The 27,117-nt window shown below is 39.2% G+C and overlaps 1 protein-coding gene across 4 annotated transcripts in view; it reads left to right on the top strand.

Annotated features, from left to right (window-relative positions):
* sh3pxd2aa (SH3 and PX domains 2Aa) overlaps nt 1–27,117 on the top strand; it is a 306,310-nt gene that overhangs the window by 259,024 nt on the left and 20,169 nt on the right. For all 4 annotated transcript variants that reach the window (XM_060842142.1, XM_060842139.1, XM_060842140.1 and 1 more), the window contains one exon: nt 23,390–23,739. In XM_060842142.1, the coding sequence (XP_060698125.1) occupies nt 23,390–23,739 (350 nt within the window). The remainder of the gene's footprint in view (nt 1–23,389; nt 23,740–27,117) is intronic.

Below are 27,117 nucleotides of genomic sequence, written 5' to 3'. Positions count from 1 at the left end.
TATCTGCCAAAGCTATCTCATATCCCATTTCTGCCCTCTGATTTCCCTCTAAAGTGGGGAATCTAGACCTCCTGTACTCCTCAAGGGATTCATTTGATCTCAGCTGCCAGTATCTGACATATGCCTCCTTCTTTCTCTTGACCAGAGGCTCGATATGTCTGGTCATCCAGTGTTCCCTACTCCTGCCAGCCTTGACCTTCACACCAACAGAAACATGCTGGCCTTGAACCCTCACTTTTGAAGCCCTCCCACTTGTCAGATGTCCCTTTGCCTGCGGAAAACCTCCCCAAATCAACTTTTGAAAATTCATGTCTAATACCAGCAAAATTGGTTTTGTCCAATTGTGAACTGTAACTTGTGGATCAGACCTATCCCTTACCATAACTATTTTAAAACTAATAGACTAAAACTAATAGGTTACTGGTCCTCCACTAACACTCAATCATTTGCCCTGTCTTATTTTCCAAGAGGAGGTCAGGTTTTGCCCTTTTTCTACATACTGATTGAGAAACTTTTCCTGAACACACTTATCAAATTCTGATTCATCCAAGCCCTATGACACAGTTGCACTCACAGTTTGTGTTTGGACAGTTAAAATCCCCTGCCATTACAACACTTTTATTCCTACAGTTCCCACATACTTGCTCCTAAATTTCTCCTGACTATTGCACAGCCTATAGTACAATCCCATCAAACTGAGTACCCCCTTCTTATTTCTCAGTTCCATCCATATAACCTCACTGAACAATCCCTCAGGATGAAGTCCAAGTAGATTACATTGAATCCATTGCCCTCATTTACACATCTGGTTATGTCTTCTAAAAATTCAATCACGTTGATAAGATATGACATCCACTTGACAAAAACAGGCTGACTGTTTTTGATTAATCCCACCTCTCCAAGTGCAGATTAATTCTGTCCCTCAGAATTGCTTCCAATAGCTTCCCCACCACTGAGGTTGGACTTACTGGCCTGTAGTCTTTTGGTTTGTCTCTCACTCCAATGTTGAAAAAGTGCCACAGAAGCTGGTTGCTGAAAATAAACACTCATTATGAAGGGAGTTCCATATTGGCATGGATAAAATATTGGATAGCTAACAGGAAGCAGAGAGTAGTTCGAAATGCATCTCTTTCAGATTGGCAGGCTGTCATGAGTGGTATACCACAGAGGTCACTGCTGTTTATTTTTATATAAATGTCACGGATGAAGGGACTGAAGGTATCATTGCCAAATTTGCTGATGGCACAAAGATAGATAGGAAAATAAGTTGTGAAGGGAACATAAAGAGGCTAGAAAAAGATACTTTAAGTAGGTGGACAAAGACCTAGCAAATGGAGTATAATTTCATAAAATGTGATATTGTCCGCTTTGTCATGAAGAAGAAAACACACATTATCTAAATGGTGAGAGATTACAGAGGGAATTGGTATCCTTGGGAATGAATAACAATAGGTCAGTATGCAGGTACAGCAAAGAATTAGGAATACTAATATAATGTCATCATTCATTGCAAGGGAAACCCAGTTCAAAAATTGGAGGTTATGCTTCTGTTATATAGAACACATATAGCAATTTAGAATACTGTGTAAGGTGTTGGTCACCTTATTTAAGGAAAAATGTAAATGAATTGGAAGCAATTTCAAGAAAGTTTACTAGACGAATAGGCAGTGGGTTGTCTTATGAAGAGAGGCTGTACATGCTAAGCTTGTATCTGCTGGAGATTAGAAGGGTAAGAGGCAATTTGATTGAAACTTTTTTTTATTTATTCATGAGATGTGCATATCTCTGGCTGGCCCAGAGTTTGTTGCTCAATCCTATGTGCCCTTGAGAAAGCTATGTTAGCGAGTTTTAAGAAGATTTGTAGCTCAGGTTGAGGTTCTGGATGTGTTCTTCAACCACAGCAGTCCATTTTGTACAGGGGCACCTAGAGGGAGGGAGTTCCAGGATTTTGTTCCGATGACATTGAAGGAACAGTGATGTAATTCCAAGTCAGGATGCTGTGTGGCTTGAAGTGGACCTGCAGCTGGTGATGTTTCCAAATATCTGCTGCATTTGACCTTCTAGATAGTGGTGGTTGTGCATTGTGTCTCCAGTTTCTCTTAATGTAACGTAGGATGAATGAAATTAGCTGAAAACAGGCTTATGCCCGAAACGTCGATTCTCCTGCTCCTTGAATGCTGCCTGGCCTGCTGTGTTTTTCCAGCACCACACTTTTCAACACTGGTCTCCAGCATCTGCAGTCCTCACTTTATCCGAGGTATCTGTGCTGCTGGGCAGCTACAGAGAAGGCTGTAATGAATCATGCACTCAATGCTGCTGGCTGAGAATTGTTGCACATCCTTCAGCCCTATCCTGTGTGGTTTTATCAGGATACATGTAGTGAGGATGTTTTTGTTGGAGAAACTATACTAGTGGGTCAGTGTTTAAAAATAAGGCATTACCTACTTAAAATAGAAAACAAAACTTCTCACAGAGAATCATGTCTTTGGAAATTTCATACTCAAAAGGCAATGGAAGCAGAATCTTTGAATATTTTTAAGGCAGAGATGCAGAATTTTGATTAGCAATAGGTTTAAAGGTTATCGAAGGTAAACAGGAATGTCAATTTGAGGTTCCAGTCAGATTTTATTAAATGATGGAGCAAGCATGAGTGCTTGAATGCCTACCCTGCTCCTTGTTTATATGTTTGTAAATTCCAGGTTGACATCTCATTTTTTGGCATGCCGAATACTGCTCCTGGCCTTCCCTCCTACATTCTTTATTCAAGCCAGATTGACTCTCTGTCAAATACTAGATTTGTCCTGAACCTGTCCTATTTATCACAGTAGAAATGCTACACAATGTGATGGCTTGTGTGAAGATGGAACTTCATCTTTACAGGACTCTGCAATTGTTACTTCTAACAATACTATAATGAGAAGTTGAATCTATGACATGTAGATTGATCAAGTTGTTGGTTCTTGTTAATCTTGTTTGTCCTATTACCAGCTGCCACTGTCCCTTTCAGGCATACAAAGAGAGCAAAAAACAATTTAGCACAGGAACAGGCCCTTCAGGCCTCCAACCATGTGCCAACATATTTTGCCCTTCCATTCTAAAACTGTCTTCACTTACAGGAATCCAGGTGCTTCTTGAATGCTGCTATTGTGTCTGCTTCCACCACCTCCAATAGCAGAGTGTTCCAGGCACTCACTGTACTTTGTGTGGAAAACTTGCCTAGCACATCTCTTTTAAACTTACCCCTCGCACTTTGAACCTGTGTCCCCAAGTCATGACCCTTCCACCCTGGGAAAAAGCCTCATACTTTCCACTCTATCTCTGCTACTTGCAATCTTATAAACTTCTTTCAGGTTGCCCCTCAGCCTCCTGTATTCCAGTGAAAACAAATCCAGTCTATCCAACCTTTCTTCACAGCTAAAATTCCCCCAAACTAGGCAACATCCTGGTAAACCTTTTCTGAACCCTCTCCAAAGTGAGGTGACCAGAACTATGCGCAATATTCCAAGTGTGGCTTAACTAAAGTCCTGTAGCAACCGAAAGAACTGCAGATGTTGTAAATCAGAAACGAAAACACAAATTGCTGGAAAAGCTCAGCAGGTCCAGCAGCATCTGTGATCAGAGTTCACCGGACTTGAAATGTTAACTCTGCTTTCTCTTCACAGATTCTGCCAAGCCTGCTGAGCTTTTCCAACAATTTCTATTTTTGTTTGTGGTTGTAAAGTTCTGTGGCCCTCAGGACTCATCAGCAATGTTGTTACTGAGACACTCTTGGAGATGGACACTGAAATGCCTCAACCAGTATGTTTTGTGTCCTTGCCACCCTTAGTACATCTTCCAGTCATTTTCAGCACGGAGGTATCAACAGCTGAGACACTAGGTGATAGGTGATAATGAACACAAGGTTTCCTTGCCTATGTTTGCCTTGATGCTAAGAAACTTAATGGACTGTGCAGTCAATGTTGAGGACCCTAGTAGGACATCTCTGGTAGATCTATCCTTTCAGGGACATGGCATACTCAGCAATGGTGATGGAAAAGTCCAGAACTTCAGTTGAAAGGTATAATTCACTAAATGTGACAAGTCACCTTGTAATTCCAACTTTGGTGCAAGTCCCCAGATATTAATAGAAGAACTGGGCTGGATTGTTCATCAAGTTTTATTCCTTTCTGACTTTTCTGAAATGATTTGCTAGAACTGAGCAACTTGTTTGGCTATTTCAGAAGGCAGTAATGAGGCAGCTTCAATAATATTGTCTGGAATTATGTGTAGGCTAGACCGGATAAGGACAGCAGATTAGTAAACCAGATAGATTTTTACAAGATTCATAACACTAAGCATTACTGATATGAAATTTTTTGGAGATACATTAATTAAATTTAAATGCCCTCCACCTTTGGGAATTTATACTCATATCTCCTAAGCATTTATCTGGGTTTATGGATTATTAGCCCAGTAACATTACTGCCATACCACTGTTCATAAGTAGTCATGAAGTAAGAATAGGATGGATCCTGCTTTAGTTAACCCTTCCTCATAATGGCTTTAACTTTCCAATGCAAACTATTAACCTGCTACTTACAACATAGCAATAATTATGGTTGATATGAGTGAAATCCAACTTTGGTGAAATAAAAAGTTGGATAATTGTGCTCTGGCTTTCTGTTATACACCCTGCCCACTTTACCATCCAAGTTAAAGAAAGAAAAATCATTCAGTGTGTCTAACTGATAGCCTTCAACAACAACTTTTAGATAATCTGTTTTACTTGGAAATCCTTCTTCATCTCATTCTGATTCTTCAGTCAGTTCACTCATTGTAGTCTACTCTCCCGCCCAGTTTTGTTGCTCAATTGAAAGCATAAAGACCGTTCAGTGTAGGTTTATCAGGATGATGAAAGAGTCTAGGGAACTGTTCAGAGATTTGAGATATTGGGACCTGTCCCTGTAGGAAATGACATTTAATCATGTTTTCAACCTTTATAGTGGCTATAAGAATGTAATACTTTCGAAGGGAGAGATTAAGAAGGGATCATCAATTTAAAATCATCAGTAATGTAAAGAAGAGGCTAAACATTTCCTTAGCACATGGAATCTCTGAGAAGAAAATGTAAGTGCAATTTTTTGGTGGTAGCCCATATTTTGTCACTGCAGGCACTATCATTACTTACTATTCCTGAGATTTGCTATGTTGCTTTTAGGCCTGAAATATCAGTAATAAAATGTGCAGTGAGGGAATTTGGGCTGTTTGATATCTGAGCTCAAAAGCCAATTTGCAGCCTTTTACTGAAACACATCCAACACATCTCCCAGAATGCTTTTGTCAGCAGATTCCCCATTTCCTGTCTCCATTTCTCACTTATTCCCCTCTGGAGTAATTCCAGAATTTCAGAGCTGGAAAGCAGATGGCAGGAAGTGACTCTCAGACACTCAGGCATTTTACTTCATAACTTGTTTGTCGGTTTATCACCTGCATTTGCTTCTGAAGAACCAAAGCCTTGATTTGAGACACTGAAGTTTTGTTTGTTCACTTGTCTAAGTTTCATGGAAAACAATTTGAATTTTGTTGTAACATTTGTATTAGTTCAGCCTTTACTAGAACGATTTGTTTGGCAAACTGTTGAATTAGGCTGGAGTACTTGAGGAGTTACCTTTGCACTACTGCAGTATTCTTCAGTTTTTAAAACTCAAAATAGGTACATTTGCCTTTGTTAATAGTTGAAGAGCTGAGTCTGCTTTTGATTACTGTAACAGTGACTGCTGCCAAATTACCTCATTATACACAGAAAGCAGAAATATTCAGCAAGATTTCTCCTGCTGCTGCACATTTCCTGTACTTCATCTGCTCACATTATTAAATCCTAATTAAGCTTCATTGCTTTCTCAGGCTAATATTGGAATTCAAACAAAATGGTACTTTTGTCCATCTCTCAATGTTTATACAGATATTTACAGCTTTTCTCTGGTGGCACTTGGGACAAAGAGTTCCAGCACTGGGTTAGAGATTACAGTATGAAAGGTCAAGGAGCATTACTTACTGGATAAAGTCCAAAGGAGGAATTTTCACAAACCATTGCCTGGTGTGAGGTGGGATATCAGGAGAAAAATGTGTCAGACAAATGGGATCTGTGCAATGTCCTAATTTCAGCCTACAGGAGGTGATGCGGAGCGGGAGCTCAGCACAACATGAAGATTGCAGGAAATGTGAGTTTGAAACCTTGAAAAAGAAAACTGCACAGATCTGTAGGCAGAAATTTGTTATTGTAATTGTCTCTTTGGAGACTATCACAGAGAGTGTTCAAAATGTAAAATGTCTTTCATTGCCTTCAGTCATCTCTCATTGGGATCTTGTCTGCAAAAATTATATTGTTATAATTTTGTCTGGTGCCTGTCTGTTTCCATTGGGAGACTGTAACTGAGCCTCAGGATGAACTAAGTCTTCCGTAATCAGTTTGTGGCCTGCTATCTTCCCTTATTACAGAGACTGCTGATATACTGCCTTGCTATGCCTACTCAATGTGGAGTGAGAAAGGAAACCAATTAACCACCTATAGATATATCCCTATAATTTATCCAATTATGACCATTCTATTTGGGCAAGATTAGGCAGTAAGTATAGCTGTGTCTGCTGTCATTTGTTTGGTATGTGAAAGGTAATGTATAATGTTGCATTTGGCACTTGCGGAGAAATTGCAGTACAGCATTGAAGCATGACGATCCTTTCCAGAACTCTTGTAATTTATGGCAATTTAATATTCAATGCAAGCTGCATTCTATTCTCATTCAGGGAAGCCAACAGTATATCCTCTGACTTTTCATTCATTCCCACAATGGACTTATTATCAAGCTCAGTTGTATATTTAGAGATTTAAAAGTGTGTATTCTGGTAATCCAGAAACAAACTGTGGAATCACTCATTGTCTGAAAGAGCTGGTCAATTTGATTGTTGGTCACCAATTAATTATCCCCAGAGGTTAAAAAAGTGAGTAATTTATTCTGCTAGATATTGTGATAACTGAACCATGGACGTAGGTAAAGAACATCTGATGATTTTTGTGTTGGTGCTTTTGTAATCTAGTTGGTATCTTTTATATTCGATCAATTGAGATGATTTCTAATATTTCAGCTTGCTATATTTTAAGCGCTGATGAATAAATCTCCCACAAAATACCCATAGTAGCATTTCTGTGTAAGAAAATGTTTGTTTTCCTTGAACATTGGAATCAAATAATGATATGGTTCAGAGGGCAGCATGGTGGCGCAGTGGTTAGCACTGCTGCCTCACAGCACCAGAGACCTGGGTTCAATTCCCCACTCAGGCGACTGACTGTGTGGAGTTTGCACGTTCTCCCCGTGTATGCGTGGGTTTCCTCCGGGTGCTCCGGTTTCCTCCCACAGTCCAAAGATGTGCGGATCAGGTGAATTGGCCATGCTAAATTGCCCGTAGTGTTAGGTTAGGGGTATGGGTGGGTTGCGCTTCGGCGGGTCGGTGTGGACTTGTTGGGCCGAAGGGCCTGTTTCCACACTGTAAGTAATCTAATCTAAAGGAAGGCCATTGAACCTTTGTAACTAGGCTGCTTCTTTACTTGAGCCAGTTCTTTATCTGTAACCCTGTGATACTTTTCATTTCAATTTTGCCAATTCCCCTTTGAATGTTCATGTTGAACCTGTTTCCACCATTCTCTCATAAAATGCATTACAGATCACAACTTGCTCCATTAAAATGCTTTACAACAATTCTTGTTTATTTCCAATAATCTGAAATGTATGTCCCCATGTGGATAAAAACATATGAGCATAAGAAATCGGAGCAGGTCTAGACCAGAACACCCTTTGAGCCTACTCTGTTATTCAGTTCAACCTTGGCTGACCTTCGATCTAAACCTCACCTTCAAGGCTACTATCCATTTTCTTCATTCTTCAAGGGTCCTAAAATCAATATGTCTCAGCATAAAATGCATTTAACAATGGAATTAATGTGATTCCAGATCTATAGTAACATGGTTGACTATTAATTTACTTCTGAAAACACCTAGCAATCCTTCACTTTCAAACCCCTACAGGAAAGCCAATGAAGTATAAAATGGGATGATTCACTAGTGTAATGATTGGATCAAGGGCCAAGTGGATCTCATTAACTATGAGATCCTTGATTGGGGTTGTTAACCTTGGCTGATCAGGGATCTCGTACTCAATGAGATCAACCTAGCCCTCATCCCAATGACCGCAAATAATATCAACCCAGGCTTTGGAATCAGCAAAGGTACACCCTGCCCAAAGTCTTCCTTATTAACACTGTATTAATGAGCCAAAAGATGGGAGTGCTGATCCAGCGATTAGACACAGCAGTCTGGAATAGACATATTTACCAAACCATGCTTAAAGCCAATGTCTCAGACTCCTCCACAACTATTAATGGATATATCCTGTCTCACCATCAGAAAAACGCTGCAGATATACCTGTACAGTGATATACAATTGGGACAGAGTAACCCTGGGAGATCTCAACATTGACATTCCAAACCCAAGTATTCTTGTGAGGTCAGGTCATACGGGGAAAGGTAACATCCTGCCTGTTACTGCTTGGAAGTAGATGGAGCAACACAGAAGGTGCACTAGATATGGGACTTCAATTGCTCAACACGAAGAGTGACTCAGTATAACATAGCTGCTGGCTAAGTTCTGAAAGCTGGACTTACAGCAAATGGTGAGCAAATGAACAACACAGAAACCTCTGAATTTTTCACCAAACTCTCCAAACCAGGTGTATCTGTCCAAGGTACTATTGATAAGAGAGATCAATAAACAGTCATTATGAAAACCAAGCATCACTTTCAAATGTGAACACCTCTCATCATGTTGTGTGGCATTGTTTTTATGTACTACACCAAACCCCCTCAAAATATATTAAAATGATAACCCAAATCCCAGCTTTTCCTTATTTTAAAAAGCAAGTGAAAGGCAATTTGATTGGTGAAACTACCAGGATTGAAGTAAAACACACTTGGTTCTTTCACTGTAGTTAGAATACTAATGCAGCCCAGTTGTGTCATGCACTTCAAGTACTCCACAATCACATCCTTAATAATGGCCTCTAAAATTCCATCAATGACTGAGGTCAGGCTAATCGGCCTATAGCTTCCTGTCTACTGCCTCCCTCAGGGCTTAAACAGGGGCGTTATGTTAGCCATTTTCCAGTCCTCTCGGGCCCTCCCTGACTCAAATGATTCCTGAAAGATCAAAATCAATGCCCCTACAGTCTCTTCAGTTATCTCTCTCAGAGCTCTGGAATATAGTCCATCTCTGCTGCATGATTTATCCATTTTCAGACCTTTAAGCTGACCCAGCACCTAGTCCTTAATGATGGTCACCACTGATCCAGAGTCACTACATTCACTTCTGCCCCCTGATTCTTTTGAAGTCCTAGTATGCTGCTGGTGTCTTCCACCATGGAGACTAATGCAAAGTACCTATTCATTTCCTTCATAATTTTTTGTTCCCCATTACTACTTCTACAGCCTCACTTTCCAGCAGTCCAATGTCCATTCTTGCCTCACTCTTACTTTTTAAATATCTAAAAAACATTCTTGAAATTTCCTTTTATATTATGAAGTATCTTATGCTCATATTTCATCTCTATTGCTTTTTAGTACTCTGATTTGTAAAGGCTTCTCACTAATCTTCATCACATTGTTGGCTTTTTCTTTTGCTTTTATGCTATTCCTGATTTCCCTTGTCAACCATATTTACCTTCTCCTCATCCTAGTATGTTTCTTTTTCTTTGGGTTGATTTTCTGCTGTGCCTCCTGAATTGCCTCCAGAAACTCTGCCATTGCTGCTCCACTGTGTTCCCAGATAGGCCCCTCTTGCAATCAACTCTGGCCAGATCCTCCTCATGTCTTTGTAGTTACCTTGTCATTCAATTGTCATACTGTTACATCTGATTCCAGCTACTCCCTTTCAAATTACAGGGTGAATTCTGGCATGTTATGGTCACTGCCCCCTAAGGGGCCTTGTGCTCCCTAATCAAGTCTGTCTCATTACACATCACCAAATCCAGAATTGCGTATTCCCTAGTGAGCTCTAACACAAGCTGCTCCAAAAAAACCATCTCGTAGACAATTCCATGAATTCCTTTTCTTGAGACCAGCTATCAGCCTGATTTTCCCGGTCCACCGGCATATTGAAGTCCTCCATGATTATTGTAGGAGTGCCTTTCTTACTTCCCTTTTCTATCTCCTGATTTATTTTCTTCCCACATCCTGACTACTGCTAGGAAACCTGTACACATCTCCCATCAGGTTCTTTTATTCTTTGTAGTTCCTCAACTCTACCTAGGCAAATTCTACGCCTTCTGATTCTGCATCACTTCTTACTATCAATTTAATTTCATTTCTTCCTAACACGCCAACCCTCCCCATCTGCCCATCTGCCTGTCCTTTTGCTAGGATGTGTATCCTTGGATATTTAGTTCTTACCTCTAATTCACATGCAGTCATGTTGTACCTGCAACATCGCACCTGCCAGTTTCAACCTGCACTACAAACTCATTTACCTAGTCACGTATACTGCATGCATTTAAGTACAACACCTAAGTCCAGGATTGACTGTCCCCCTTCTCATAGTTGTTCCCTCATTCCTGACCCTTTTCAAAATCATTGCCCTACTAACTGTTGTGTAAATTTTAATAACCTCTGCTCAGACTGCCCCACCTTTAATTTTACCCAAAATAATCTCAAATATGCCAATTTACTTGTGGTTCAGATAGTAATTCAGAGATTATATCTTTTTAGTTCTGTTTTTTAATTCTGCTGTGAACTGCTGATATTTTCTCAGCAGAACCTCTTTCATCTTTCTACCTATATCATTTGAATCTACGTGGACTATGACAACTGGATCTTCCAGCTCCCACTCTTAAGTTCCTCTACAGCCCAGATGTCCTGAACCCCGGCACCAGGCAGGCAGTACAGAGAACAGAGAACAGTATCTATTCCCCTGTGTATACTTTACCCCATTACAACTACATTTCTCTTGTCTCCCTCTTCTGTACAATGATTAGATTAGATTAGATTGCTTACAGTGTGGTACTATGGTCAGTTTACTCATCCTTCCTAAAGACTCCATTCTCATCGACACAGGGAGCAAGAATCTTAAACCTGTTAGACAAGTTCATGGGCTTAGTGTCCTTTCGCACTATTTCCTAGATTCCTCTGTAACCATAGCTCCTTGACATTCAATGGTGTTCCTATCTGTGTAGCTCCCAGTAACAACATATTTGGGGTTACCATTGATCAGAAACTCAAATAGACACAAACACAGTGGCTTCCACAGCAGCTAAGATGCTAGAAATATGCAGCAAATAATTCGCTTCCTGACGCTCCAAAGTCTGTCCACCATCTACAAGACACAGGTCAACAGTGTGATGGAATAATCCCCATTTGCCTGGCTGGGGCAGCTGCACTAAGACTCAAGAAGCTTGACACCATCCTGGACAATGCAGCCCACTTGATTAGCACCAGATCCACAAGCATCCACTCTCTCCATCATTGATGCTCAGTAGCAGCTCTGTGTATCCTATCTATATGATTTACGACAAACTATATACAGGGGAGGTGATGGCTTAGTGGTATTATCACTGGACTGTTAATCCAGAGATCCAGATAATGTTCTTGGGACCCAGGTTCAAATCCTGCCATGGCAGACAGTGGAATTTGAAGTGTTTAATGAAGACCATGAATCCACTGTTGATTGTTGGGAAAAACGCATTTGGATCACTAATGCTTTTCAGGGAAGGAAGCTGCCATTCTTACCTGGTCTGGCCTACATTTGACTCCAGACCCACAGCAATGTGATTGACTTTTAATTGACCTCTGGGCATTTAGGGATGCGCAATAAATGCTGCCTAGCCAGTGATGCCCTCATCCCATGTATCAATTTTTAAAAATCACCAAAGATCCTGAGAATACTTTCCAAACCCATGACCACTTCCACCAAAAAGGACAAGGGCATCAGGCACATAAGAACACCACCACTTGCAGTCCCTCTACATCACTCACTATCCTGACTTGGAAATATATCACCATTCCTTCATTATCACTGGGTCTGAATCCTGGAATTCTCTCCCTAAGGAGATTGTGGGTCAACCTACAGCATGTGGACGCAGCGGTTCAAGAAGGCAGCTCAGTACCACCTTCTAAGGGAAAGTAGGGGCGGAAAATAAAAGCTGATCAGCTAGCAATGCCGACTTCCCACGGGTGATTAAAACAGTTCAGTCAATCCAATTAACTCTGTATGACAAAAAATAATAAATGAAAACATTTAATAAATTAAATTTGAAGGTGCAGACAAAATCCTGATTATAGTACTGAATACTGCTTCAAAACCAGCTGGTCTCAGTATAAAACAGAAAATTCTGAATGGACTTGATAGGAAAGACTCTGAGAGGTTGTTTCTCTTGCTGGGAAAGGGGAACTCAGTTGTCTTCACCTGAACAAGTTTGTGAGATTTTGAATTGTTTGTGCTAGAGTTTGTGGTTGTTTCATCAGTGAATATGTTAAAGACTGAGACTGATTGTTGGTGTCTCAGAATCAAGAGGTGGATAAGAAAGTGAAGTTGGGGTAAACAGTCAACCATAATTATTTTGAATGATAGAGCAAGCTCGGAACACTGTAGTTCTGTTTTTGATCTTATTTCCTTAGTTAATATGAGTAAATTAATTAACCTGGCAACAGCAATTTGTGTGTAAGTTACTCAGTACAACAAAGGGAGACAGCAATCTGGAGTAAGCCTGGTGCCATTCTTCCTCCATATATTGCTCTACTCTCACTACATGTCCATATTGTAAATGAATTATTTCAGTGTTTGGTTTCTTGCCTCAAATCTATAAAACATTTTACAGGTATTAAAAGATATTAACTACAAACATTCAGTTTATCATAAAGGACTGTGCAGTAACTAATAGCAAGACGTTACTGTGTTCTCAGTTAGGAGGAGTGAACCACTTCCTTTACTTGTCTGACTCCTGTACTGGTCACAACAAAGTTTGAAATTAAAAAGAGGAATGATATTGACTATTATATCAGACTCTATATTGCTCAGATTCAAGTTAGCTATGTTCCTTAAGTTTAAGAACTAGTTTATTGTGGACATAAGCAACTAATGAAAGGTCATTTACAAAACAATTATCCTGTGCAAATATATGCAACTACTCATCTTGAAAAATAATACAGGCACACAACCTGGATATCTGGGAAACCAATATTAAAAACTCTGCGTACATTTGGCCAAGTTAAAGTTAAATTCAGAAAAATACTATCAGTCACAGATTGTCTAACTGTTTGTAGTTGGACACAAGTTGATGGTGTTGGGGTGCCTAGCTAGATGAATTTTGAGTGGCTGTGTTTACTTTTCCGGAGACAGTAGGACAAAGAACAAGAACAAAGAAAATTACAGCACAGGAACAGACCTACCCAGCTTGCACCGATCCAGATACTCTATCTAAATTTGTTGCCTATTTTCTAAGGATCTGTATCCCTCTGGTCCCTGCCCATTCATGTATCTGTCTAAATGCATCTTAAATGATGCTATTGTGCCCACCTCTATCACCTCCGCAGGCAATGTGTTCCAGGCATCCACTACCCTCTTAGTGTCATCTGTAAACTTGCTAATCAGACCACCTATACCTTCCTCCAGATCATTTATGTGTATCACAAATACCACTGGTCACAGTTCTTCATTTTGAGAAACTCCCTTCCAGTTCTACTTTCTGTATCCTGTTGCCCAGCCAGTTTTTTATCCATCTAGCTAGTACACCCTGGACCCCTTACGACTTCACTTTCTGCATCAGCCTGCCTTGGGGAACCTTATCAAACACCTTACTGAAGTCCGTATACATGATATCTACAGCCCTTCTCTCATTACTTAACTTTGTCACTTCCTCAAAGAATTCTATTAAGTTGGTAAGACGTGACCTTCCCTACACAAAAACCCTGTTGCCTATCACTGATAAGCCCATTTTTCTCCAAATGGGAATTGATCCTATCCCTCAGTATCTTCACCAGCAGTTTCCCTACACTGACGTCAGGCTCACCGGTCTATAAGTACCTGGATTTTTCCTGCTACCCTTTTTAAACAAGAGGGCAACATTAGCAATGATGTAGATTTTGAATTTTTATTTAGGAATTATCTGCTTGCAATGAAGAGGCCATCAGTGGATTATCATCTCTCAAATTTTGAGAAGAGAAATTTCAAGGAAAACAGTGGGGCATGTGCTGTTGCTCCAAGCAGCTTATCTCTCTGACTGTCTATGTTCATCTCTAATAGCTTTATTAACTCCACAAACTGGGTGACCTGTCTGTGAGTGTCACTGACTTACTGTCTCCAGTTAAACTTTGCGTTCTATTGAAATACAAGAAAGAATTTCTATAAATGTTTTAAATGAAAAGAGTTAAAAAAGTGAGTTTGGAGAACAGAAAGTTTATGGATGGCAGATGAATTGTATAGGCATTTTGCATTAGTCTTCACTATAGATAATACATTAACATCCCAATCAGGAAGTGGGAAGGAGGAAGGAAGACTTGAAAATTACAATCACCAGGGAAATGGTACTGAGTAAATTGTTGGAGCTGCAGACAGACAAATGTCCATGTCCTGATGGACTTCATTCGAGGTTCTTAAAGGAAGTGGCTTGTGAGATGGTTGGTTTACTGATTTTAATTTTCCAAAACTTGCTATATTTGAGGAAGGCCCCATTGGATTGGAAGAGAGTAAATGTAACTCCTTTATTCAGAAAGGGAGACAAAGAGAAATCAGGAAACTACAGGCCAGATAGCTTTACATCTATCATAGGGAAAATAGTAGAAGGTATTATTAAATAAGTCATAGCAAGACACTTATATTAGTCCAACGTAATCAAGCAGAGACAACATAGTTTTCTGAAAGGAAAATCATGTTTAATCAATTTGTTGGAGTTCTTAGAGGAAACAACAGGTACTGTGTATAAAAGAGAATCAAATGGGTGTACTGTTCTTAGGTTTTCGGAAGGCATTAAAAATATGCCACATCAAAGACAATTGTGGAAAATAGAAGTGGGTAGCATATTGGCATGGATGGTAAATTGGCTAGCTGACAGGAAGCAGAGAGTAAATAAAGTATAATGTGGGAAAATGTGTTATCAATTTTGGCAGGAAGAATTAAAAAAAATAACTTTATGTCTAGCGACTTCAGAGCTCTGAGGTGAGGGATCTGGATGTTGCTATGCATAAATCTTAAAAGGCTAATATAGAAGAGCAGCAAGTAATTAGGAAAGCTCATAGAATACTATCATTTATCACAAGCAGAGTTAAGTACAAACAGTGTAACAAAATGACTCCAAACTTTGTGCCAGTGTTATAATGAAGCTCAACACAAGCTGAAGGAGTAACGCCCCTTTTTTAGAACCTTTGCCATGATAATGTCCTGTTTATATCTTGTTGGCTTTGCTCTTAAAGAACAGGCCCATTTTCTCCTTTTCATAACTAACATTTATACCTGTTATACATCTCTATTTCTCCTTTGCCATGTTTGCAGTCATTTTGTCCTTTGCTCTGGGCACCCTCACCATCTTGCTTCTCCTTTGCCTCTCTGACAGCAGCAAGGAAAACATTTTCCAGCCCCTTTCAGTTCTGAAGAAGAGTCATATCAGATTCTCTTTCTATATCCATGCATGCTGCCAGACTTCCTTGAAGTAGATCAAAGATTTGCCAGATTTACACTTAGAATGGACAGATTGTCTTGTGAGGAAAGGTTGGAAAGGCTCGACTTGTATCTACTGGAGTGTAAAAGAGTAAGAGTAAAAAATGAGGTCTGCAGATGCTGGATATCACAGCTGAAAATGTGTTGCTGGTCAAAGCACAGCAGGCCAGGCAGCATCTCAGGAATAGAGAATTCGACGTTTCGAGCATAAGCCCTTCATCCTGATGAAGGGCTTATGCTCAAAACGTTGAATTCTCTATTCCTGAGATGCTGCCTGGCCTGCTGTGCTTTGACCAGCAACACATTTTCAGCTGTAAAAGAGTAAGAGTCAACTTAATTGAAACATATAAAATCCTGAGGGCTCTGAAAGTTGTTACCTGCTCTGGCTGAGGTTACCATGGAGGACTGTCCTTCTCAGCCTGTATTCTCACCTGAGGTGTGGTAACCAGCAAGTTAGATCACTACCATTCATTTCTGTCTAATGACAGAGCAGCCATTTGATCTGGCAAGACAATTGCAACTTTACCTTTATATTTCACTGGAGTAGTGTGCTTGAAATCAAACCCCACTATTTCTGGAATCATCACAAAACTTAAAGATCTTAAAAAGTAGACAGAATTTACAATTTTACTTGTCCTTTATACCAGTGTTAACAGAAAGCATGGACATGATTTTTTTCTCTACTTAGTAAGAATTACTATTTTTTCAAATAAATAAATTACTATTTATTTCAAATAAATTACGTCAAACTATGTCTAACAGTTATGAGCCATCGATATATCGCTGTATTAATTAATACTCTAACTCACTCATACATTTTCCCTTATGTGCCCATATAGACAAACATTGTCTGGTTAAAAGAAACATGTGTGTTATAGGTGAAGGGACCATTGTTCAATGGTCCAATTCACAGAGTTTGATGGGGTACTTCTTTATTCACCTTCTCCAGATACTTTCACTTGCTTGCAAAATATACAGGATGGCATTTGTGTACAACCCTTGGCTGCAGCTGTTTGCAAACCTCCTCTCATTTACTGAACAAACAGCTGTTTAAATGTCAGGTAACCTGCTTTTAAGAAGTGCAGCAATTCTTCAACAATTCCTGGCTTTTAAAAATGTTCTTTTCCAATTTCATTTCACAATCAATAATACAAAATTTGAAAAAGATATAGGCAAAGCAAGTTGCATTGAGTTTAGTGGAGTGAATCTCACTGCAAGGCCAAGCAAGTCTTCTCATCATATCTTGCCAAACTTGCTGCATTAATTACTATTTGAGCATTCACAACAAGGATCATATTCAATTTCCAATCTATCTTAACATGTGACATTTCCAGAGCAACTCACCACTCACTGGCAATCCCAGCATTGACCAGCATCCCTGGCTCTGGTGCCATATTTAAAAGACTGTTATACACCAAGACAAGCACTGTCAATCTGGAGCTGCCCTGCGTGGTTCCTGACATTTGCCCGGATATGAAGAGGTGAAAAGCCTCATCCTTCTTAGCAGGCATTGTCCTGGACTGGTGCAAAGGGCGAACTTTATTTTCCCTTAGGACCAGCAGTGGAGGCTAAGACATCAGACCATGCCAGCCTGGTCTGAGGCTACCACTAGTATTGAAGCAGTCTCAGCCATCCATAGGAATGCCCAGTACTGTCAGAAAAAAGTTAATGTTCTTCAAAAATTTCAAATTCCATAATTGTCAGTCCAAGATGCCAGCACTGCATTAGTGCTTGTGAGCTTATTTATTTCTGTCTGCTTTTCTTTTTCTTTCCTTTCTCTTGCTTTTTCTTCTTTTTCTCCTTTTCGTTTAAAGTCTTTTGCTTCAGTGAATCAATGATGACGGGCTTTGCCTGAGCATGTTACAGAACCCAGTGAGTGGGCCCTGCCCAAGCATGTTCCAGGACCTGGCGATTGGAGGCTGCAATTGACTCCTGCCTTAGCATGTTCCAGGATCCGGTTTTGGCAGCGGGAGTTACAAAGTCGGAGGCAGCGGCAGCAACAAGAGGAAATCATAGGTGATAGCATTAGTTGCACCAAGTACTCAGCTCCTCCGGAGACTCCAGGCTGTGGCTTGGCCTGGGTGCCTGCATGGAGATAAGATTGAAAATAAGACTTTAATATCTGGATGTTTCTCATTCCTTTTGGTTTTGCTTCCTTTATTTCTGCTGTTTTGTTTGTTCCGGTTTTGTAATGAAGTGTGTTACCAAGATGGTGCTCGGTATCTTGGTGAAGACAAGGTGGCGGCAAAGAGTGGTGACTTTCTTTCCAGTGCTGATGGCACGGCAAAAGAAACTTGTTACTGGCCATCAGGCCTATGGCCCATAATGGAGCACTTACCAAAAAACTGTAAAATTAAACATTTTCTTTATTTCTTCATGTTGCTGCCTTTGTATTCTATGATTTCATTTATTTTTCTTTGTTTTACAATGGTGCCAGAGAGTGGAGACACAATATAATACTTTTCACTGTATTTTATAACAAGATATACACGATAATAAATAAACCAAATAATAGCTTCTCTCTCATTCCAGGAGCACAACAGCCCAGGGTCAGTCAGAAAAAGTCAAGACAGGTGGTGAACTACCTGTCATTCAACTCCTCACCCCTCATGAGCCGAAGATCCTTACACTGACTGCCCTAAGCAGGACCTAAACTAGTATCAGAAGTTTTGCTGTGCCAGATAGTGAAGGCTATACCTCTTGATTAGACTGAGGCTTGCTGACAGTTGTGGCAAGCTTCCTGGCTTTGTGTCTGGGTTAAATGGTATGGCAAGGCAGTATAATGATCTAGGTGTCTCCAGCAGAGGGGGGCAAATCACAAAAAAAGGCGAGGTAAGACAAGTCAAGGGAAGGTTGCTGTGAGCAATTGGGAAGACCCAAAAGTATTAAGTGCTATGACATCAAGCAAAGAGCCCATAGAAGCAGATTGGTCCTGTCTATGAGCTGGGTTTGTGTTCCTGATTGAATAGTTTCCTTGCTATAGCATTGCCATGATAGATGCTGGTGTAAAAAGTGAGGTCTGCAGATGCTGGAGTATCAGAGTTGAAAATGTGTTGCTGGTTAAAGCACAGCAGATTAGGCAGCATCCAAGGAACAGGAAATTCGACGTTTCGGGCCAGAGCCCTTCATCAGGAAATGGGGCCCTGATGAAGGGCTCTGGCCCGAAACATCGAATTTCCTGTTCCTTGGATGCTGCCTAACCTGCTGTGCTTTAACCAGCAACACATTTTCAACTATGATAGATGCTGGGGCAGAGATGAGGCATTGAAATGTAGTAGCATCCTTTAAGTGCACCGTGAGGTTTAATCATAGGCTGGCACATGCTAGGTGCTAATGTCTGTGAACATGGGGTGCATTTGGCCAGTACCTATGGAATATTGGAGCATATCTGGGATGTTGGTGCTGGTGTCTGACTCGGAGGTTTTATTGAAGCGAGTGATGATTTGAACCTGCCAAGAAGCTGTTCTGGTTTCTGTAAAGGGTTTACCTAATGGTGAGTTTGCATGATACATTTTGTATGATTACAACCTTTGGTGAGTTTTACTGTTAACCAGCCATTCAACAACTAATAAACTATCAACTGTCAATGCTTGAATTAGTGGGAAAGTTATGTCAATCATCAATTCTATCATTCATCTTATGTGTATGTATGTGTGTGTCCTCACGTGAAAAAACCTCAAGGTATTTGGGAAGTGTTAGCATGTTTTGTGAACTGGAAATCATGTTGAACCAATTCATTGTGGCTTTTTGAAGGACTAACATGTGCTGTGGTTAAAGGGGACCCTGTAGAAATCCTGAATTTGGATTTCCAGAAGACATTTGACAAGGTGCCATGTAAACACTTATTGCAAAAAGATTATTGCAAACAGTAGGAGCTTTTGATGCTTTTGTGATTGGCAGGATATGAAAAGTCAAGTCCCGCTGAACTCTGTGCTGGCTTTTCATAATGTATATCAGTTTCTTAGGTGAGGGGAATAAAGGCATGATAGCTAAATTTGCAACTGACACCAAAAATAGCGAGGAAAGTATGTTTGATGAAATTATAGCAGGTTGCAGGGATATATAACTGTGTTGAGTGATTGGACAAGATCTGGCAGATGGAATAAAATGTAGGAAAATGTGAAGTTGTTCACTTTGACAGGGATAATAAAAAAGCAGACTGTTACTTAAATGGAGAAAATGGGCAGAATTCCAGTTTCCAATACATGAGTCACTGAAAGCTAGTATGCAAATGCAGCAAGAAATTAAGAACATTAATGGAATGCTGATGTCTTTTGTTATAAGACGAATTGAACATAAAAGCATAACAACTGAAACTTCTATGTTTCAGTTATACAGGATTTTGATGAGACCACATCTCAAATATTGTGTCTAGCCTCCTCACTTAAGGAAGGATATTAATGAGTTGGAGGCAGTTCAGAAAAGTTTCAGATTGATAACTATGCTTTTGAAATAAAATATCTAGAATATGTATTGGTCTGATTCTCTTCAACAAGAATTGGAAGAATTTTTTGAATTGTCATAGTAAATTCTAAGGAAGCATGTTCTCATTTTATTTTAAGCTTTTTCCTTTCCTAATTCCTTTGACATTCTTATTGCTGCAGTTGGTCTTCTATTTAACTGACAGCAATTGGCTTTAGTATACCCTGCCCTATTACAATTGAAGCATTTTTTTTATTGCATTCTGTTTATAGTCTTTCCCCATGACCACTTTGGTGTCTTTTTGCTTGTTCCCTAACACCCACACCTTTTCAGTCTGCAGGTATTCCATTCCTCTAGTTTCCTTGTTGATTCCTTTATAAGCATATTCCCACCTATAAATGTATGCGTAAGATAGACATAGAAACTGGAAGTAAAAGAAGGACATTTGGTCCTTTGAGACTGCTCCATCATTCAATATGATCATGGCTGATCCTCTATCTCAACGCCATACCCCTGCTTTCCCTCCATAAACCTTGATGTTCCAACATATAAAGATTGATCAATCTTTATTGAATATACTCAGTGACCTGGCTTCCACAACCTTCAGGGGTAGAGAATTCCACAGTTGACCACCTGCTGAATGATGAAATGTTTCCTCTTCTTAGTTCTAAATGGCCTATCCATAATATCAGATTGTGATCCCCAGTTCCAGATTCCGGAACCAGGGGAAACAGCTCCCTTGCATCTATTTTGTCTAGCCATGTTAGAATTGTAACCATTTTAATCAGATCCCCTCTCATAAACACTAGTGAATACAAGCCCAATGGAGCCAATTCCTTCTCATATGTAAGTTCTGCTATTCCCAGAATTAGCCTAGTGAATTTTCGCTGCACTCCTTTTATGACCAGTATATTCTTTAATAGGGTAGGGAGACCAAATCATAGCTCTCCATGTGCAGTCTCACCAAGACCTTGTAAATTTCAGTAAGACATCCCTACTTCTAAACTCAAATCCTCTTACATGAAGGCCAACATACCGTTGCTTCCTAATTGCTTGCTGTATGTGCTTGTTTACTTCCATTGACTAGTGGACAAGGACACCCAGATCGTTATGCACATCCACATTTCCCATATAATCACCATTTAAGTAATAACCCTAACCCTCACACTAATTCTGACTTACTATTTTTTATGTCAAATGCATAAGTTAACATTTATCCATTTTATACTGCATCTGACATGAGTTTGCCAAACTTACCTGATAGTCCTGAAGCCTCCTTGCATCTTCCTCATAACTTACAATCCTGCTTAGTTTTGTGTCATCAGAAAACTTGGAAATATTATAGCATTTGATTCCTTTATATTATATATGTAGCTGGGCCTAGGCACTAATCCCTGCAGTACACCCTGCAGGGTCATCCCTGCCAACTGGAAAAAGACCTATTTATTCCCATTCTCTGTTTCTGGTCTGCCAATCAATTTTCAGTCCATGCCAGTATATTATCCTCAATCTCATCTCTTTAATTTTGCCCATTTCCATGGATCTATGAAAAGCAACCTTGAAATCCAAATACACATATCCCTGACTCTTTCTTATGGATTCTACAAGTTAAAACCTCAAAAACACTCCAGTATATTAGGTAAACATGATGAAGCAAGGTTTCTTAGTTATCTGCTGGAAATGCTGCTTCTCTGATTTTTGAAATTTGATGCCCATCAGATAAGTGAAAGGTAACTGAAATGCTATTTTGAATTCTTCCATAGTTAATGAGCCATATGTTCTCAAAATTGTTCTCTCCCTTCTCTCTAAACTGCTGATCCTACAGCATTTCTTCTTCTCTTGCAGACTGTACAAATGCCTGAATAGGTATGTTTCTTGTAGTCCTAAATTTTAATTCATAAGTTTCAAAGTCAAGATCTTAATCAGTGAGTATTACTTTTAACAGTTCTATAGTCTTCAGATTGTTTTTAGACAAACTGGCATATACATTCATATTGTACCTCTCAAAAATATTTTGTAACAATTAAGTCAAAACGTATTTTGGTCACTTTGTCTTCCAAGTTATATTTTCAAATGAGGTGACTCATCTTTCAAGTTCATCCTTAATAAATATAAGCACTAAACATAGGTATTTAGTTAAGTCAAATTGTTCATTGGAATCAAAATCATCCCCTGAGCTTTTACTATTAGGTTCTTCCTTTACTGTAAGCTTTTTTGTGTCTGTGTTATGCTGTCTGATTTCCCTATAACTTGAGAGTTCAAGATTTTTTAGTTCTATTTCCCATTCCACTGTTATTTTCATTCCTTTCTCTTTCCATTGTTCCTTGCTTTCCTTCTCCACTGCTTCCATTTTTTCTTGCTTCATTTTTTTAAAATTTGGCTTCTTCTCTATTTTCCCTTTGACTCATGACTTTTTATTTCTAACTAAATCTTAGCCACCCCTATCTCAATTTCAGATTTTCTTCCTAATTCTAAATATTAGTAATCACTTTCAGCATCTTATTATTGCGAGATGCTGTTTTTATTTCAACTTGCAATTTATCTGTCAACTTCCTCAGTTTAACCTTAAAGATCTCATCTAGGTTCTTGTGAATTGAAAAGAAACTTCATGGTAAACATCTTCCCATTAACATTACTTTGTAGACACCTGCTCTCTGATATATCCTGGATTATTTTACTGTACCAGAAGGAATTTCTGACCCTTTTTTAAAAGAAAGTCATTCACATAAATAACCAGCAGCAACTTCATCTGTTTTCAATTCTAAAGTGATATTATTTAATATGTGTAAGTTCCACTTTCATCGTGGTATATCGGGGCTGGATTACATTATCAGTACTTGGAATAACATTCTAATTTAAGTTGATACATTTCTGATCAGGTGTTTTTGCTTTCATTACATTGCTTCTTTAAGGTGTTATCAATTTCTGAATTTGCTTCATAGTCTTTTTTAATTTGCTGAGAACGTGTAGGAGAGTGATCTGGGACACTAGAGTACAGGAGACAGGGATTGCATCCTGTGCAATATCTACTGTCAAGGAAGATAATTGGTGTCTTGTACGTCACTACCTAGCTTGGATCTATTCAGCACTTGGAAAGGGGATAATTGTGCTTTGAGTGAATGTTATATTCAATATGATATCTCATAACAGTTACTGACTGTTTAAAGCTTGGGTATTTATTGTAATTGAGACAAATGAACAAAAACATCTTGGTTCATTTATAAATCACTTTTTTCTAGATATCAAGGCAAAGAGGGATGGGCACCAGCATCTTACTTAAGAAAAGTGAAGGATGATCTTACTCCAAGAAAAAAGCCTCTTACTGGGCCAGTAGAGATCATTGGAAATATAATGGAGATCAGTAACCTACTGAACAAAAAATCATGCAGTGAAAAAGATGTTCAGACAGAAAACGAACCTAATTTTTATGATCATCCTCCACTCACGGCAAAGGAAATCAGTCTTCCACTGCCTTGCGAACAGACAAATGGTGATGCAACTGTATTGACGACAGTAGAGAAAAGACTTGGCCGAGGAGCTTCAGGGTCTCCGGCTGTTGCCCGGGTCGCTCCGCAGAGGGCAAACATTGGTATGTGACTGAAAGTACATTTTTTGCTCTAATTATAAATGTTTATAATTTGGCAATTTAGCAAAGTATCACTGACATATATTTAAAATTGTAAAAGTTAATTAATTGGACATTATAATACCATAAGGCATAGGAACAAAAGAAGCTATTCACTCCTTTGAATCTCCTTCACCATTCAGTAAAATCATGGCTGATGTGATAATTCTCAACCCCACTTTCCAGCCTTTTCCCCATTACCCTCGATTCCATTACTGACTAAGAATCTGTCAAAAATATGAAAAAATGTATATGAATATATGTAAACCCAGTCTCGACAGTCCTCTGTGGTAAGAATTCCGTAGGTTCTCTGCAGTCTAAGAGAAGAAATTAAATGTCTTAAATGGGCATCCTCTCACTCTGAGATTATGCCTCTGGTCCTAGCCATTCTGCATTTACCGGATAAGGCCTCTCAGAATCTGGTATGTTTCAATAATGTTGCCTGTCATTCTTCTGAACTCCTGTCAGTACAAGAACGTCCCATCAGCTTCTCCTTTTAAGACAGTCCTTCCATACTTGGGATCACCGAATGGATTTTCTAAGGACTAGCCCCAATTCCAGTATATCTTTCCTTAGATAAAAGGTGAACATAACTGTTCACTATATTCCAGATGTGGTCTGTCTAGTGCCTTGTGTAATTTAATTTAGATTTCCTTACATTTTTAACCTCATTCCCTTTGAGATCAACATTCCATCTGCCTTCCCTATTATCTATAAACTTGTATGGTTTTTTTGTGATTAATGCAGGTGGCCTCCCAAATTCTTCTACACTGTAGCTTTCTCCATTTGAATAATATTCAGCTCCTCACATTTCCCACATTGTATTCTATCTGCCCAAGTTTTTGCCCACTCATTTAGCCTGTTTATGTTTCTCTACAGGCTGTTTATGTCATCCTTTCTACTTGCCTTCCCACTTATTATTGTGTCATCTGCAAGCTTGGCTATTGTGCATTCACTTTACTCATCCAAGTAATTAATATATTTGTAAATAATAGATCCCTGTCGTATTCTGATAGTTACAATTTGCCATCCTGTAAATGCCCATTTAACCCAACTCTGTTTTCTATTGATTAGCCAATCCTCTATCTCATACACCTTTTGCATAAAGGTGTTACACTGGCAGTTTTCTAAACTTATTGGACTTTCTCAGAATCTAAGGATTCCTGGAAGATTACTACCAGTGCATCCACCATCTCTGTAGCTACCTCCTTTAATATCCTAGGGTGCATCCCATCAGGTCCAGAGGACTTATCAGTCTTTAGCCCCATTAGTGTGCCTAGCACTTTTTGTCCAGTGATAGTTGTTATGTTTTGTTTTGGAATGCCATTAATATCTTGGACAGTGAAGACTGAGGCAAAATATTTATTCAGCTCCTCTGCCATTTCCTGGTTCTCTGAAGGGTTTATGTTGTCTTTAGTCTCTCTTTTCCTTCTTATTTATTTAAAGAAGCTCTTGCTGTCAGTCTTGATATTACTTGCAAGTTTATCCTCACATTTTATATTCTTCTCCTTTATTATTTTTTCATCATGTTTTGTTGATCTTTAAAACATTCTGGCTTAGCATAAATCCTTGCCACATTGTATGATTTTTCATCCTTAACTTGCCTGGTTATTTATGGTTGTTTTTTACCCCTTCATATTATGCTGTTACTCACTGGGATATGTATTTGTTAAGAGCCATGAATAATTTTCTTAAAGATCTGCCATTGTCCCTCAACCACCTTTGCTGCTAAACTCCTTTCACAGTTTACTCAGCTTACTCTAATTATTGTTGATGGAAAATTAGAGAGAAGTGAAATTTTGAGTAGGGTCTGTAGATTTCATTGAGACGATAACTTTGCCACCTTATCTCTCTCATACCTGTCACTCTACACCCCTCCCCTTACCCGATTCTGCTCACACCATCTGTCACCCTGACCCCCACACTCAATCATGTTGTCCTCATACCTTCTCTCCAAATGTTTCAAAGAGGCTTTACGATATTTAAATCCTGTTTTCAGCAAGATTGTAAATGTAATTTTTGTTACATTATTGCAGGAGAGTGAGAAATGCCCTGAGATCATGTAATCTAATGAGTGACTTGGAAGGTGATAAAGGAAGAAAACAAAACATTTCATGTCCCTATGTCATACTGAAACCTCACCCACAAATGCTCTAACCCTGACCCACCTATCACCTTGCCGCTGTCACCCTATACTCCTCACTTATCTGATAGCATAACCCAGTCATCCTTTTAATCTCACAGATGAAACCACATCTGGTGCACACATTGTGCAGCTTGGTCTCCACATTTAAAAAACAAAATTCTTGAATTGTGATGAGGGGGTTTTCTTATGAGGAAAGGCTGAACAAATTGTGTATATATTCCTTGAAGCTTAGAAGAATGAGAGGCAACCTAGTTGAAATGCACATGAATCTGAACGAACTGGAGGCTGTGGATGCTGAGGGATTGCTTCAACTAGTTCAAGGAATCTAAAGTGCAGGATCATAGTTTCAGAAAAGGGTTTAATCATTTTGGACTGAGATTTGAAATTTCTTCATTAAAAGGATTGTGAGTTTTGGGGATTTTATATCCTCAACAGCTATGAAATCTCAGTCATTAGATACCTTTCAGGCCTTGGGAAATATATTTTCTGCCTCTCAGGAATCAAGGATTCTATGAAATGAGTGAGAATGTGGTGTGAGGATTAGCTTTTAAAGTATTGAATGGCAAACCAGATTCCTTAAGGTCTACTTCTGGTTCTATTTGAGGTCAGTTAGTGAAAGTGGTTTGGAAACTAGATTAAATGACAATAAATAAGCAATCACAAATATTTAAAGAATTAATTCATTATTTGCAACAAATAAAATGCTTGCCTTAAAGAACAAAATACTCCTGGGGAAAATGGATCAATTGTAGATAATAAATAAGAACATAGGAAATTGTAGGCCATTCAGCCCATTGAGCCTGTTTTACAATTCAACATGATCATGGCCTCAGTGCCTTTTACCTACATTACCCCCTTAACTGCACACAACTGATAGTCAGAAATTTATCATCCTCTCCTTTTAACTACTGCATTTCCACAGCCTTTTGGGATAAAGATTTCATAGCTGTTGAGGATATAAAATCCCCAAAACTCACAATCCTTTTAATGAAGAAATTTCAAATCTCAGTCCAAAATGATTAAACCCTTTTCTGAAACTATGACCCTGCACTTTAGATTCCTTGAACTAGTTGAAGCAATCCCTCAGCATCCATTACTCTCCGAGCAAAAAAAAATTCTCCTAATCTTGGTCATAAATCGTATCCCCTTTACTTAGAACTTATGCCACCTCCTTCTCAGTCAGGGGAAACATCTTA

This window comes from Hemiscyllium ocellatum, chromosome 22 (genome assembly GCF_020745735.1).
Source record: "Hemiscyllium ocellatum isolate sHemOce1 chromosome 22, sHemOce1.pat.X.cur, whole genome shotgun sequence".
NCBI classification, from domain to species: domain Eukaryota; kingdom Metazoa; phylum Chordata; class Chondrichthyes; order Orectolobiformes; family Hemiscylliidae; genus Hemiscyllium; species Hemiscyllium ocellatum.
Note: the sequence above shows the minus strand (reverse complement) of the source record. Positions and strands in the feature narration are given on the sequence as shown.